The sequence below is a fragment of the Astatotilapia calliptera genome, chromosome 3, assembly GCF_964374335.1.
Source record: "Astatotilapia calliptera chromosome 3, fAstCal68.1, whole genome shotgun sequence".
In the NCBI taxonomy this organism is placed as follows: Eukaryota; Metazoa; Chordata; class Actinopteri; order Cichliformes; family Cichlidae; genus Astatotilapia; species Astatotilapia calliptera.
This window is the reverse complement of record NC_137424.1, coordinates 68,733,064-68,746,650: the sequence shown is the minus strand read 5'-3', so window position 1 is coordinate 68,746,650 and position 13,587 is coordinate 68,733,064. Positions and strand designations below refer to the sequence as shown.

General features: G+C 46.7%; 2 protein-coding genes across 3 annotated transcripts in view; both read right to left on the bottom strand.

Moving 5' to 3' along the window:
- Positions 1–1,360: 1,360 nt before the first annotated feature.
- LOC113018117 (low affinity immunoglobulin gamma Fc region receptor III-like) overlaps positions 1,361–13,587 on the bottom strand; it is a 41,356-nt gene continuing 29,129 nt past the window's right edge. The window contains exons 4-6 of one of the 2 annotated variants that reach the window (XM_080298940.1): positions 10,968–11,057; positions 4,510–4,596; positions 1,361–1,492 (exon numbers count right to left, since the gene is read on the bottom strand). In XM_080298940.1, coding sequence (XP_080155066.1) covers positions 1,449–1,492; positions 4,510–4,596; positions 10,968–11,057 — 221 coding nt within the window. In that variant the 3' untranslated portion in view covers positions 1,361–1,448. The remainder of the gene's footprint in view (positions 1,493–4,509; positions 4,597–10,967; positions 11,058–13,587) is intronic. The other variant, XM_080298941.1, reaches the window with a different exon arrangement.
- LOC145425676 (Fc receptor-like protein 4) lies at positions 11,064–12,614 on the bottom strand. The gene is made up of 4 exons (XM_080298948.1): positions 12,287–12,614; positions 11,867–12,118; positions 11,542–11,787; positions 11,064–11,455 (listed from the first exon to the last, which is right to left on the bottom strand). Exons 1-4 carry the CDS (start codon positions 12,360–12,362, stop codon positions 11,232–11,234), a joined length of 798 nt encoding a protein of 265 aa, XP_080155074.1. The 5' UTR covers positions 12,363–12,614; the 3' UTR covers positions 11,064–11,231.

Sequence of the window (13,587 nt, the reverse complement as noted above, 5' to 3'; positions counted from 1 at the left end):
CTCATGCACATATCTTTCTACGTAGCACTTTTAATTCTTATTCCTACTTTTATTTTTTTCATGTCTATTTAAGTGCTATTTATGACACTATGTTTGCACTGAAGCACCGCAGCAATTTCCTAATGTTGTAAACCTGCTCAACATTTGGCAATAAAACCCTTTCTGATTCTGATTCTGATTATAATTTAATAATAGTAATAATAAATATATATATACTACCATTGTCTGAGAGATTTCCAGCCTTCTATTTTTCTTTTGCTGCTGCTTTCAGTATTAAGATTATTCTTCTTTGCAGTTTTTCATCTGCGTAACTCTTGCTTACTCATTCTGCCTGCAGGATTCTGCTCGGTCATGTACCACAGGCCAAACATAGTGAAGCAGGGACGAGGAGACAGAGCAAAGTCTGCCCGGATGAGAAGAATGGTGTTTGCATAAACATGCCAGCTTTTTGATATAATGGGAACAACGTACTGAACTCAGAGGAGTAAAATGAACTAAAGAGTTTATCCTATAACGCTGGTATTGATTTGATACCAATACATATTTCTCCACTGGCAACATTTTAAGTACCCATATAGTTTTCTATTGCACTGAAGAAGCTGTGGTTACTATATTAATAAATACATAAAAACATGTTAAGTATGTGGAGTTCTTATTAAAATGGCCTGAATGCATTTATATCCAAGTAAAGATTAACTTAATGTAAACGCGTTTTAAAAATATCAAACAGACATGAGGCTGTAATAATTCTTTTTAAAAGAAGATCATCTCATTTATTACAGAGTAGAGTGAACATGTAACATTTAATAAACACAGTCAGGAGTAAGAAGTACTTTCTGCTTACACTCTGCTGATCAGCACCTGAAGCTAAAGCCTTTTTCAGTTTCTCCCTCATTCACAAGGGCTCAGTGCAGCAGATGGACCCACATATTTGACTGAGCAGATGTCTTTGTAACAATATCATATTATCAACATAACTCTCATCACATGAGTATTTTATTTCCTTGGCCGTAATATTATTTCTATAATCAATTAATGAAAATGTGTTTGTGTGTTCTCTGTAATGAAAAAAAAAACATGTATCAGTGAGCCACAACCAAATCGGAACAAGATAAATTTATCGTCTCTCACTTTGGTCAAACTCACAGAACCACACAGGAAAAAGAAGCGAGAACAAGCTTTCAGTCCTCCTGCAGAGAAACCGCACCTCTGCTGCGTGAACAACAACCAACACACAAAAAATAAAAGAGTAAAGTTACTGAGAACATAAGAAAATGTTAGCATATACACATTCCCACTTTGCAGGAAAATAAATGTGAAAAGCTCCAATTCAAATGCAATCTGATTTTTAAAAACAAACAAACAAAAACATTATACACACTTTGTAACAAGCGGATGAAACTTTTGGTCTGAGGTACTGGCTTGATCAGCAGCTGGATGCTGGTGGACTACTTCAGTGAAGAGTAGAAGACGTCTGGCTCTGGTTTAAAGTCTGAACAAACACACACAGTTCAAAAAACACAAAACATGATTAGAAGCTTTGTAGTTTTACTTTGACTTGAACTCTTCCTTTGATTGGCGCGCTCACTTGGTTTTGGCTCTCTCTGCCATAGAGTATCACTTCCTGTTCCTGTGACATCGCAAATCACAAAAGTGATTGCCCATATTTAAACAGCTGTAAATTACTTTTTGGCCAAATAAAATATCATTATAGAACCATTGTTATACGTGTTGCAATTTCTGTTGCCCTCCCTACAGTGTCTCTCTTAAAAATAAATTTTTAATGTCAATGAGACCTTTGTGGCTGGATAAATAATAAATATATACATGACACTTTGCCAAAAACTAATTGTGACTTGTCACAGGAATGTTTTTTGTAGCTCAAGATTACTTGATATCATTCATTTGACATATATTTCACATATTATAGGCAAACAAGGATTGGATTAGTTATAATGTAGGTAAAATAATTCAGTCTATAAAATTCTTGCAAAACATTTTCTTATTTTATATAACCTCTTTATAAATCCTGTTCACTAAAACCTATTTACCAATATAAGTAAAGATATTATAAATGTAAAAAAAAAAACACACACACACACACACAGAGAGAAAAAAACACATCGAAACACAGGAAATCACTTTTTGGCACAATACCTGTACACCACTAACCTGCTCATTTGTCTAATCGTTTTTCCCCACTTGACAACACATCCACTGGGGATCAAATTCAGAAAAATCATAATTCATGTCAGCAGCAATGACGCCCAGTTGCATCTATTGGAGGTCACTAAAATCAATTTTCAATTGGTGTGTAACTTTGCCAAAACAATGTTTTCTCTGGTCCCCTCCCCAATCAGACCAGGAGTGACATGTTTAGCCACATGTTCTACTTAAATTGCTGTCTGTCTGAGTGATGTCCAAAAAACGATGTGGGCTTCATAGATGAGACTATAAATTATTAAATGAATTAATAATTGATCAACAAATCCATTTACTCTGCCGTACAGAAACCTGGTTACAGCAGGATGATGCACCCTGGGCCCAGCGCAGGTGTTGGGAGACAGAAGGACTCTGGCCAAAACAACATCTCTGATGGACAAAGTCTCCGCACCCGATTCGTGTAAATGTTGCTGAACTGCAGAGCTCCTTTAGTGACAGACTCTGCATCCTAGATGCATGAAGGAGCATCTTCCACAGTTCCTTCCTCTCTGCAGCTGTCAGACTGTACAATCAAAACTGCTCCCAACCAACATAGATGTTTACATCAGCACTGTGCACTATTTTATCAACCGATTCACACTACAACCTGGCTTTGCCTCTTATCTGTATTTAATTAAATTTTATTTAATACAGTACGCTGTTTTGATAACCATTGTCCTTCATGTAAATATGTAAAAATTGTGTATGTTTCTGTTCTGTGTCCTGGTTGTTTGTATATATGTGTCTTTCTTGCTGTTGTTACATCCAAATTTCCACTTCCTTCAAGGATTATTCTATTCTATTCTATTCTATTCTATTCTATTCTATTCTATGATTATCTTAGTTTAAATGAGTCAACACCTCCGAGTCATTCTAACTACCAGAAATCTCGAAGCACAGGCCGAGGGGGCGGTGTGGCAGCAATTTTTCACACCAGTCTATTAATCAATGAAAGACCAAGACAGACTTTTAATTCATTTGAAAGCCTGATGCTTAACCTTGCCCACCCCAGCTGTAAAACTCAGAAACCAGTCTTACTTGTTATCATCTCTCGTCCACCTGGGCCTGATTTAGTGCTCAGCTCAGATAAAATAATTATTGTGGGTGATTTTAACACTCATGTAGATCAGGGGTCTCAAACTCACGGCCCACATCACCCCTACCTGTTGCCCTGTATATTGAAGAAATATAATGCACTTTGACCCTTGAAGTTACTTTTTTGTTAAAGAGGATTTTTTGGTTGTTGAGTGCAATGTTACAATAAGTTCTTTAAAAAGAAAAAAAATTAGTTCATATGCAGACAACAAGAGCAGGGAGTACAAACACGTTGAGGGATTGATTGGCTTTGTTAGTTCAGTGAGAGATTTATTTGGAAAGAAAACAATTTATACTAGCAGTCAAAAACTAATGTGTACACTTGTGTCTGCAGTTTTATTTTGTTAAATACGAAACAAATTATAGCAGAAATGCTGCCACATGTCTGGCCAGAAACAGAGTCTAATCCTTTGGCTACGATTCACTGCCACTGACTGCCTGTCTCTGTGTAGTGACTGTGTACCTCCACCTAAGCCGCTGCCCCTTTTTCCATTCCCAGGATCTGTTTATGAAATCTTGCACCTAGTCATAGCACTCAGTCAGAGTTTCATGTTCATAGTTTGGCCTCATACTTTTCAGTTCATAGCATTCATATTTTCCTGCTTTGTAATTTAACTAGACTTTAAATAAAGCACTGTGTTCACGCCCGTTTTGCCTCCCTCTGTGTCTCATTTGAGTCCACACCCACAGCCTGGCCCTCTCAGCCGTAACAGAGAGTACCAATTTGTTTATTTGGTGGTCTAATGAAAGGCTAAAAAAATGTATTCACATTTGCAGTTTTGTCTTGTCATACAGTATTTGAAATGGAAAAACAAAATTCTACATTTTTGGAAAATATCTTGTTTGTTTCTTTGGATTTTTTGTACCACTTGTACGCTAAAGTGGCTCTCCAATGAGATGACTGTCAGGTTTGTATTATTGGACTGTCTTTTATGCGTAGAAATATTTGTTCATATATGCTTAGAGTTTTATAATCAATTGCATATTGATAGAGGTTTGATCCTTAGCAGTCTGTAAAGACTCTGTGTGCCTTCCAGAGTGTTCTGGCATACACACTCACATCCTGTGGTCACGAGAAGAGGTCGTACCTTCTTTTACTGTTTTATGGTATAGCAAACACAAGTATATCTGTGTTAGTCTAAGTGTCTGGACTTTCAGGCCAGCAGATTTTGGGAAGTCGTTTATGGGGTCACATCTTGTGAGCTGTTGTACCTCTGCTCCTCTTTGTTCCGATGACTAGTTCTCCATAACAGACGCCTTCAGTTCTCACTGCTGAGTATATTTCAGCTCGATTATTCTCTGTAGAATGAAACACATAAATTAAAACAGATACAACTACAGTAGTGCAATAATATAACACTAGAGCTGCTGTAAATTATTTTTAGGTCTCTATGAAGAAAAATGTATTCTTGAGCAGGAAGCAGAAGTGAAGGAGAGCAAAGTTATAATGTATGAAGAGATGAAGCCAGTATCTCACTTTTTAGTTTCTTTGCCCTGCTGTGAAACAAAGAAGTGGTGAGGGTACTGTGGTTTTAGATCAGACTCTATACAATTTTTAGTATTGTAACGTTCACAAGAACCAGACGGTTGGGGTCTCAGTTTGTCCGTTTATTCGGCACATAAGCCAGCGGGTTGTTAACTCAGGGGGAAGCGCTCTCGAACTACACCTCTCTTCAGCCTGGCACACACACAGAACAACCAGGTCCCCCCACCCCTTCCTGTACACCACCCTCACTACTTCCTGCAGCCCAACCAAACATGAATCTTAAAGGAACAACAACAGTGTGCAGAGAAAACCAACATGTCACTGTCCAGTAACACTTAACCATCGTTACACTGCCCCCCAGCAATAAGTTCCTCGTCCCCGAGGGAACGACACAGTCTCTGAGGCGGGGCGGTAGCCTACGTTCCCTCCTTGACCTCCTGAGCCCCTGAGGAGGACGCGGAGCTTCGGGGCTTTGGGGTGAAGAGTCCGAGGGGGGGAACGCAGCCCCGGTCGGGGGCCCCTCTGAGCAGGGTCATGGACGCTCTGTACACGTCCCTCTGGAAAGGAGGGGAGGGACTGTCCTCTGTAGGGGGCCATCCGGTCTCTGTGCAGCGCTACTATCCTCCCCCTAGGAGGCAACTGCACCCTGTAAACAACCTCCCCCACTCGCTCTAGGACGCTGCAAGGCCCCACCCAGCTGCTATCCAGTTTAGGACACCGTCCCTTCTTCCTCTTTGGGCTGTAGACCCACACCAGCTCCCCAGCACGGAAGTGCCTCCCTTTAGTGGTGATGTCGTAATTCCTCTTTTGGCGCAGGCCTGCCTTCGCCAGCTGCTCTCGGGCGTAGGAATGTGCAGAATCCAGCCGGTCCTGCAGCTTCCTTGCGTAGTCCCGGCCCGGTGGTGCCTCTGGCGCGTCCGGGGGTTTCCCAAAAGCCAACTCTGCAGGAGTTCTCAGCTCTCTCCCTAACATGAGCAGGGCAGGCGTACATTGGGTGGAGTCCTGCACTGCCGACCTGTAGGCCATGAGGGTAAGGGGAAGATGGTAATCCCAGTCCCGTTGGTGTTCTGAGGTAAGGATGGCTAGCTGCTGGGCCAGCGTCCTGTTAAACCTTTCCACCAGCCCATCGCTTTGGGGGTGAAGTGGGGTGGTGCGGGTTTTCTTAGTCCCAAGGCGTTCACACATGGCAGCAAATACCTTGGACTCAAAGTTACGCCCCTGGTCACTGTGGAGGGTCTCTGCTGTTCCAAAGCGGCTGAACATCCCCTCCACTAATACATCAGCGACCGTCTCAGCCTCCTGATCTGGGATGGCGTATGCTTCCGGCCACTTGGTAAAATAGTCCATGGCCACAAGAACATAGCGGTTTCCTCTGTCTGTGCGAGGAAATGGGCCCATGACGTCCACAGCTACTTGCTCCATTGGGGCTCCTGCTGGTTGCTGCTGAAGCTGAGCCCGGGACTGGTCTTGTGGCCCTTTGTGTGAGGAACATGCATCACAGCTGCGGCAAAAGTCCTCCACATCCCTCCGCTGTTGACCCCAGTAATAGCCCTGGCGGAGGCGGCGAAGAGTCTTGGAGACCCCAAAGTGGCCAGAGCCAGTGCTCCCATGGCAGGCTCCCAGCACAGCTGACCTCAGCGACCTTGGCACCACAACCTGCCACCTCTCCTCCCCCGTGGCAGGATCCTTCCAGGCACGCTCCAACACCCCCTCCTTCAGCCTGAGAGCTGCAAACTTGGCCCACAGCCCCCTGGTACAGATGGAAAACCCAGTGACCTCATCCCAAAGGGGTTGCTCCCCCTTCTCCAGCCACTGCAGGACCGGCAGCAGGTCTGTGTCTTGTTCCTGCCGTGCCCTCCACTCCGCTGCATCCACCACCAGAAGAACCCTGCAGGCGAGCTGTGCTGCTCCGTCTATTGTCGTGAGTTCCCGCTCTATTTCCTCTCGCTTCTCACAGTAACGGCAGCCAGCTGCAGCACATGGGCGGCGAGAGAGGGCATCTGCGTTAGAATGGTGCGTCCCTGCTCTGTGCTCCACGGTGAAATTGAAGGCTTGGAGCTCCTCCAGCCAGCGAGCCACCTGTCCCTCTGGCTCCCTGAAAGACATCAGCCACTGAAGGGCAGCATGATCAGTTCTGACAACAAATGCTGTGCCGCACAGGTAGTACTTAAAGTGTCTCACCCCCGCCACCACAGCCAACAGCTCTCGTCGTGTGGCACAGTAGCGCCGCTCGCTCCTGTTCAGGACCCGGCTGAAGTACGCCACCACCTTCTCCCCTTCCAGTCCAACCTGCGACAACACCGCTCCCAGCCCCACATTACTTGCGTCAGTGTCCAGGACAAAAGGCAGGGCGGGGTCAGGGGGGGCAAGGACTGGGGACTCTGTCAGCGATCTGCGGAGGGTGTCGAACGCCTGCTGACAGTCCTGGGTCCAGATGAAGTCACGGTCCTTCTGCAGCAGGTGGAAGAGTGGTGCGGCTATGGAGGAAAAGCCCTTCACAAACCTCCTGTAATAAGACGCCAGTCCTAGGAAGCTTTTGAGCTGTTTCTGGTCTGCTGGTGTGGGCCACTCGGTAATGGTGTGAATTTTTTCCTCCAAAGTGCTGATGCCCTCACGACCCAGCTTGTGGCCCAGAAACTCCACCTCCCTCCTCATGAAGTGGCACTTGTCGGGATGCAGCTTCAGGCCTGCAGCCGCCACCCTCTCCAACACTTGTCTCAGGGCATCCAGGGCAGCATCAAAGGAGCTCCCGTGCACTAGAAGATCATCCAGGTAAACCAGACACCGTTGCCGTGGGACGCCAGCCAGCACACTGTCCATGAGCCTCTCGAAGGTCGCAGGAGCGTTGCAAAGGCCAAAACTCAGGACTTTGAACTGCCATAGTCCCCTGTTAGTGCAGAAGGCTGTCTTCGGTCTGGATTCCGGGGACAGTGGCACCTGCCAGTAGCCACTCCGCAGGTCCAGGGTGGAAAACCAGGAGGACCCGGCTACTAAGTCGAGGGACTCATCAATCCTGGGAAGGGGGTAAGAGTCTTTCTTCGTCACTTTGTTGAGTGGTCTGTAGTCCACACAGAAACGCATCCTAGGACTTTTTTTCTTAGGCACCATCACCACCGCGGAGGCCCACGGGCTATCAGATGGTTCTATGATGCCCGCCTTCATCATTTCACACAGCTCCCTGTCTGCAGCCTCCTGATGAGCCAGGGGCAGGCGGCGGGGGCGCACTTTAATAGGCTGGGCATCCCCGGTCTCAATGACGTGCTCTACCAAGTGTGTCAAGCCAACATCACTTTCTTTCAGGGCAAAAATGTCACTAAACTCTTTTAGTACCTGCCATAGACTCTCTTGCTGCTGTGGAGTCAGCCCCTCACAGTTCTTTGACCAGATACTCCTCACTGCTGAGAGCCTCTCCTCCTCCTCCTCCTCCGCTCGCTGTTCTGCTGGCGGGTCTGCAGGGGTCTCTGCGGTGGAGGTGGACGCCGCGGCAGATGCTGTGCAGACCGGGGGAGGAATAAGCGGCACCTTCTTCCCATCAGGGAGTACGAGGAGGCCTTTGCCTAAGTCCAGTACACCACCAATGGCTCGTAAAAAATCCAGCCCAAGGATGCAGGCGTCCTGCACGTCAGCCACCCAGGCAGCATAAGACACACCGAGGTCCCCCACCTTGAACTGGAACACTCCCTTCCCTCTCATTGGGGCCAGATCACCGGTCACAGTCTTAAGTTGCACGTTAGTCAGTTGTACAGCAGCTCCGGTTGGGACAATATCGGGTCGGACCAGCGTTGCATTGGATCCCGTGTCCAGCAGGGCCGTACAGGACACCCCCGCAATCGTCACTGGAACATGGCAAAAGCCGCCAACCTGGGTCCAGCCCACAGTGATGGCCGCACCGGGTGGAGGTGGCGGTGGTGTGGGGATGTCGTTCTCCCAGGCCCGTGTACTCCCGCCTACACGGGCCCGTGGGCGTTTCCCTGAACCGCTGCAAGCTTGGGGCACTGCCTGATGAGGTGTCCGACTTGTCCACATCCCCAGCAGCTCTGAGGTCGGCGGTGTGGGCCAGCCCGAGGGGAAGGCGACTGCAGCGAAGCTGTCTGCACCAAACTGCACAGGCCCGCTGGCGTCTCCATCTGTTCCACAGGTGCTGACACAGCCCTCACCACGTGTGCGTCGTCAGCGCCCCCAGAGGATCCTGCAAGCATCTCCCTCTCCAACGCTAGCTCCAGGGCTGCACTGAGTGTGGCCGGCCGAGCAAGCTGAGTTTGCATGCGGAGCTCTTTAGGGCTCAGGGCCTGCAGGAACTGGTCCCGAGCTAACTCCGCCTGCACTGATGGTGGCATGCTGTCATACGCCCTCCGGCAAAGGCACTCGACTTCATGGGCCAAAATGCGGAGGGGCTCGCCTGGCAATCTGCGTCTGTTGTGGAACTCCGACCTCAGCAGCACTGGTTGGTTATACTGCCCGAAGCGCCTCTGAAGTGCTCCGACCAGAGCATTATAATCTCCCCTCTGCTCCTCGGTCAGCAGCAGCAGGCATGCAGCTGCATCCTCACACAGGCACAAAGCCAATTGGAGAGCTTTATGTTCCTCAGACCAGCCAGCTGCAACAGCTAACAGCTCGAACTGTGCGATAAACACTTCCCATGGCGTCTTGCCGCTGAACTTAGGCGTTTTTATATTCGCTGCAGCTTGCTGGGCGCCGCCATGTTTGTTTACATCACGTGACGGCGCGCCAAGCGAGGTCGACTCCTTCCCGCCGGAATCGCGGCCGCTGTGCGAACAGTTCCCGAGCCTAGTCAAACCTGGAGAAAATCCAGCCTCGGCAGACAGCCGCAGCGCCGTTTCCCTCACTCCATGGGCGGGCGAGCGCGGACGAACCTCCCTCTCCTCCGTCTCCTTCTTAATCCTGCCCGGCAACATCCTCGTCTCGTAACGGCAAGCGTCGCCGGCAACAGGGTCTCGGGCGTTCTGGGGTTCTTTTTTCTTTCTTCACTTCTGACACCAATGTAACGTTCACAAGAACCAGACGGTTGGGGTCTCAGTTTGTCCGTTTATTCGGCACATAAGCCAGCGGGTTGTTAACTCAGGGGGAAGCGCTCTCGAACTACACCTCTCTTCAGCCTGGCACACACACAGAACAACCAGGTCCCCCCACCCCTTCCTGTACACCACCCTCACTACTTCCTGCAGCCCAACCAAACATGAATCTTAAAGGAACAACAACAGTGTGCAGAGAAAACCAACATGTCACTGTCCAGTAACACTTAACCATCGTTACAGTATGTTTTTTTTTAATTCTCAGAGTATCAAATGAACATAAAACTGGTGTCTGTTAGTGTTTCTAGACCTCTGCTTTACATTTGACACAGTTTGTCACGATCTTTTTTTTAAATTAGCAGCTTTGTTTATTTGTTTGGTTTGTTTATCATAAATAAATTGTGCGCTAACAGCAGAGGTGTTAGCGTCTGTTAACCACAGAACACACAGTCCAGCACACAGTGAACACAGTGTTGTTCACTTTTCTCATCATGATTAAGATGATCAAGTTGCTCAATTTAATACAAAGGAAACTATTTAAATAAAAACTGTATAGTATGAAATCCCCAAAAGTTGATTTGTTCATCTGGATGCAGCTTTTTCACTGGGAGAAACGTTTCGTCACTCATCCAAATGACTTCTATAATCTCAGCTGACTGCAGCTTTTCCCAACGTTACAAACGGTACATTTGCTTAGCATTGTACATTGTATAGCATTAAAAGTTCATACTTGGACGTCATGAAGACTTAATGCACTTCACACTTCTGCCATACATGTGTCAAAATATCTAACATTGCAGCTTCATTAACATCACAGTCCAGAGCATCAATGTGATCTCCATCTCTGGCTTCTAACACATGAGCACCGAACAAACCAATCATCAACTTCTGAGGCTTAAAAGGCAGAAAAAATGGGTCCATGAGGCACCTTAAGCTGTTAGCTATCAGCTAGAATTCAACTTAGCTTACTGAATTTCCTGAACTGGACCTACTGTTGGAGCCTTTTGGAGAGGTTTAAATGACATTGTCTCAGCAACACAATAATAATAATAATCATCTTGTACCCCCCCCCAAAAAAAAAAAATTAATAAAAAAAAATTTAATTCATTAATTTAAAAAATAAAATAAAATAAAGAATTGAAATGACGTACCTCTCTTTCCTTTGACTGGCTGTTGTTGACAGTTTGATATTCTGATGTCACTGTACTTTATGTCATCTTCTGCAGCTTCTTCTTGAGCTCCTTAAATGCATCAAATCAACAGCAAATAAATTTTGTTAATTAGGTTTTAAGAAAACTGAAAAACGTTATTTGATTTGTAGTGTTAAAGAGTTAGCTGCACAGGTAAGGAATGAAAATCTAATCATGAGGACTGACAAACAATTTCTAAATTATCCTGCAAAATAAAAAACAAACTCAACAAGTCTGAGTCTCACCTTCAGCTTTCATGTGAACACATCGTCTCACCAGCAGAACCAGTAACACCAGTAGAACCACAACACAGACTAATCCAACAAATGACAAGACAGAGAGAACAGCAGGAGAGAGTGATGGAGGAAGAGTGATGGAGGGGGAACCAGGAGGAGGTGTGGATGTAGGTGGAGGTGTGGATGTAGGTGGAGGTGTGGTGGTGTGTTTCTCTAAAATAAAGCAAACACAGTCATTAAGTTGTCGTCACATTGTGAATGTTGAAACCTGCAGAAACACAGACAGGTGAGTGTGTCACCTGTGACAGTGATCCAGCTGGATGGAGACTCTCCATGACCGCTGATGTCACACTTGTAGAGGCCTTCATCAGACCTGGAAACATGCTGGATGGTCATGTGACCTGTAGGCTGCTTCCTGATGAGGGAGCCATCTTTATAGAAAGCAGCTGGGAGGTTGGAGGGAGTGGTCTCTGTTTTACAGAGCAGAGTGACGTCATCTCCCTCCATCACAGGGAGGACAGGACTCTGCAGGATCACTGATCCACCTCAACACAGAGACAAACTACAGCATTTCATCCATTTACACACAGCTTCATCAACACTAACTCCACACACTCAGCTTACCAGTGACTGTCAGGTTAACCATGTTACTGATGGGACCCTCTCTGGACTCACACCAGTAAACTCCACTGTCCTGAGGGAAAACAGTGATGTCACAGGAAGAACCAGACCATCTTCCCCACCCATCTCCACACTGAGTGATCTTATTATTGGTCCTCAGAGTCCATCCAGCAGAGCTGTCGTCCTCCTCACAGCTCAGAGACACAAAGTCTCCTTCAAAGAACTGAGAGCTGCTGGGACTCACAGTCAGACGAGCTGTGAGGGTTACAATGAAAAACTGTTGATATTTTATATTTTATAACTTCTGTCTTAGACAGCTGTTAAAAATGCTCTTTGCTTTGTCAATTTTATGTCTGAAACTCAATCAGGTCATATCAGTGAGCATTTCTCAGGTTTAAACTGTGACAGAAGAAGGTTACTGACCTTGGTTTGTTGTGCAGCTCAGCAGTGAGATCAGAACTAAAGAGAAATGAGACTCAGGTTGATTTGAGGTGAACATAAAGAACAACTCCACACAAACAGCTGACAAACTGTTTGTATGGAGTTACGGAAATATGGTATCTAACCAGATTCTTACTCTGGATGGCATTACCTTGGCCTCCAGTAACACTGTGAGGAACCTTGGAGTCATTTTTGACCAGGACATGTCCTTCAACGCACAAATTAAACAAATATATAAGACTGCTTTCTTCCATTTGTGCAACATCTCCAAAGTTAGAAATATCCTGTCTCAGAGTGACGCTGAAAAACTAGTTCATGCATTTATCACTTCCAGGCTGGACTACTGTAATTCATTATTATCAGGATGTCCAAAAAACTCGCTGAAAAGCCTTCAGCTAATCCAAATCCACCGGTCCGTCGTGGTGAAGAGGGAGCTGAGTGTAAAAGTGAAGTTCTCAATTTACCGGTCGATCTACGTCCCTACCTTCACCTATGGCCACGAGCTGTGGGTAGGGACCGAAAGAACGAGATTGCGGATACAAGCGGCAGAAATGAGCTTCCTCCGAAGGGTGGCTGGCCTCTCCCTAAGAGATAGGGTGAGAAGTTCGGCCATCCGGGAGGGGCTCAGAGTAGAGCAGCTGCTGCTCCACATCGAAAGGAGCCAGCTGAGGTGGTTCGGGCATCTGACAAGGATGGCTCCTGGGCGCCTCCTGGGTGAGGTGTTCCAGGCATGTCCCACCGGGAGGAGGCCCCGGGGCAGACCCAGGACACGCTGCAGAGATTATATCTCTCGGCTGGCCTGGGAATGCCTCGGTGTTCCCCCGGATAAGCTGGAGGAGGTGGCTGGGGAGAGGGAGGTCTGGACTTCTCTGCTTAGGCTGCTGCCCCCGCGACCCGGCCCCAGATAAAGTGGATGGATGGAATTCAAAATCCTGCTTTTCACAAGGTCTTAAATAATCAGGCCCCATCTTATCTTAATGACCTTGTAGTACCATATCACCCTATTAGAGCACTTCGCTCTCGCTCTGCAGGGCTACTTGTTGTTCCTAGAGTATTTAAAAGTAGAATGGGAGGGAGAGCCTTCAGTTTTCAGGCCCCTCTTCTGTGGAACCAGCTTCCAGTTTGGATTTGGGAGACAGACACTATCTCTGCTTTTAAGATTAGGCTTAAAACTTTCCTTTTTGCTAAAGCATATAGTTAGGGCTGGACCAGGTGACCCTGGATCCTCCCTTAGTTATGCTGCAATAGGTGTAGGCTGCCGGGGATTCCCATGATGATATTTA

Excerpts from the sequence above, each read along its gene's own strand:
- LOC145425676 (XM_080298948.1), bottom strand. The coding sequence starts at position 12,362 with ATGTTCACCTCAAATCAACCTGAGTCTCATTTCTCTTTAGTTCTGATC. Across the intron at positions 12,119-12,286 it reads GAGCTGCACAACAAACCAAG|CTCGTCTGACTGTGAGTCCC; the intron begins GTCAGTAACCTT and ends TAACCCTCACAG. Across the intron at positions 11,456-11,541 it reads CAGCTGGATCACTGTCACAG|AGAAACACACCACCACACCT; the intron begins GTGACACACTCA and ends GCTTTATTTTAG.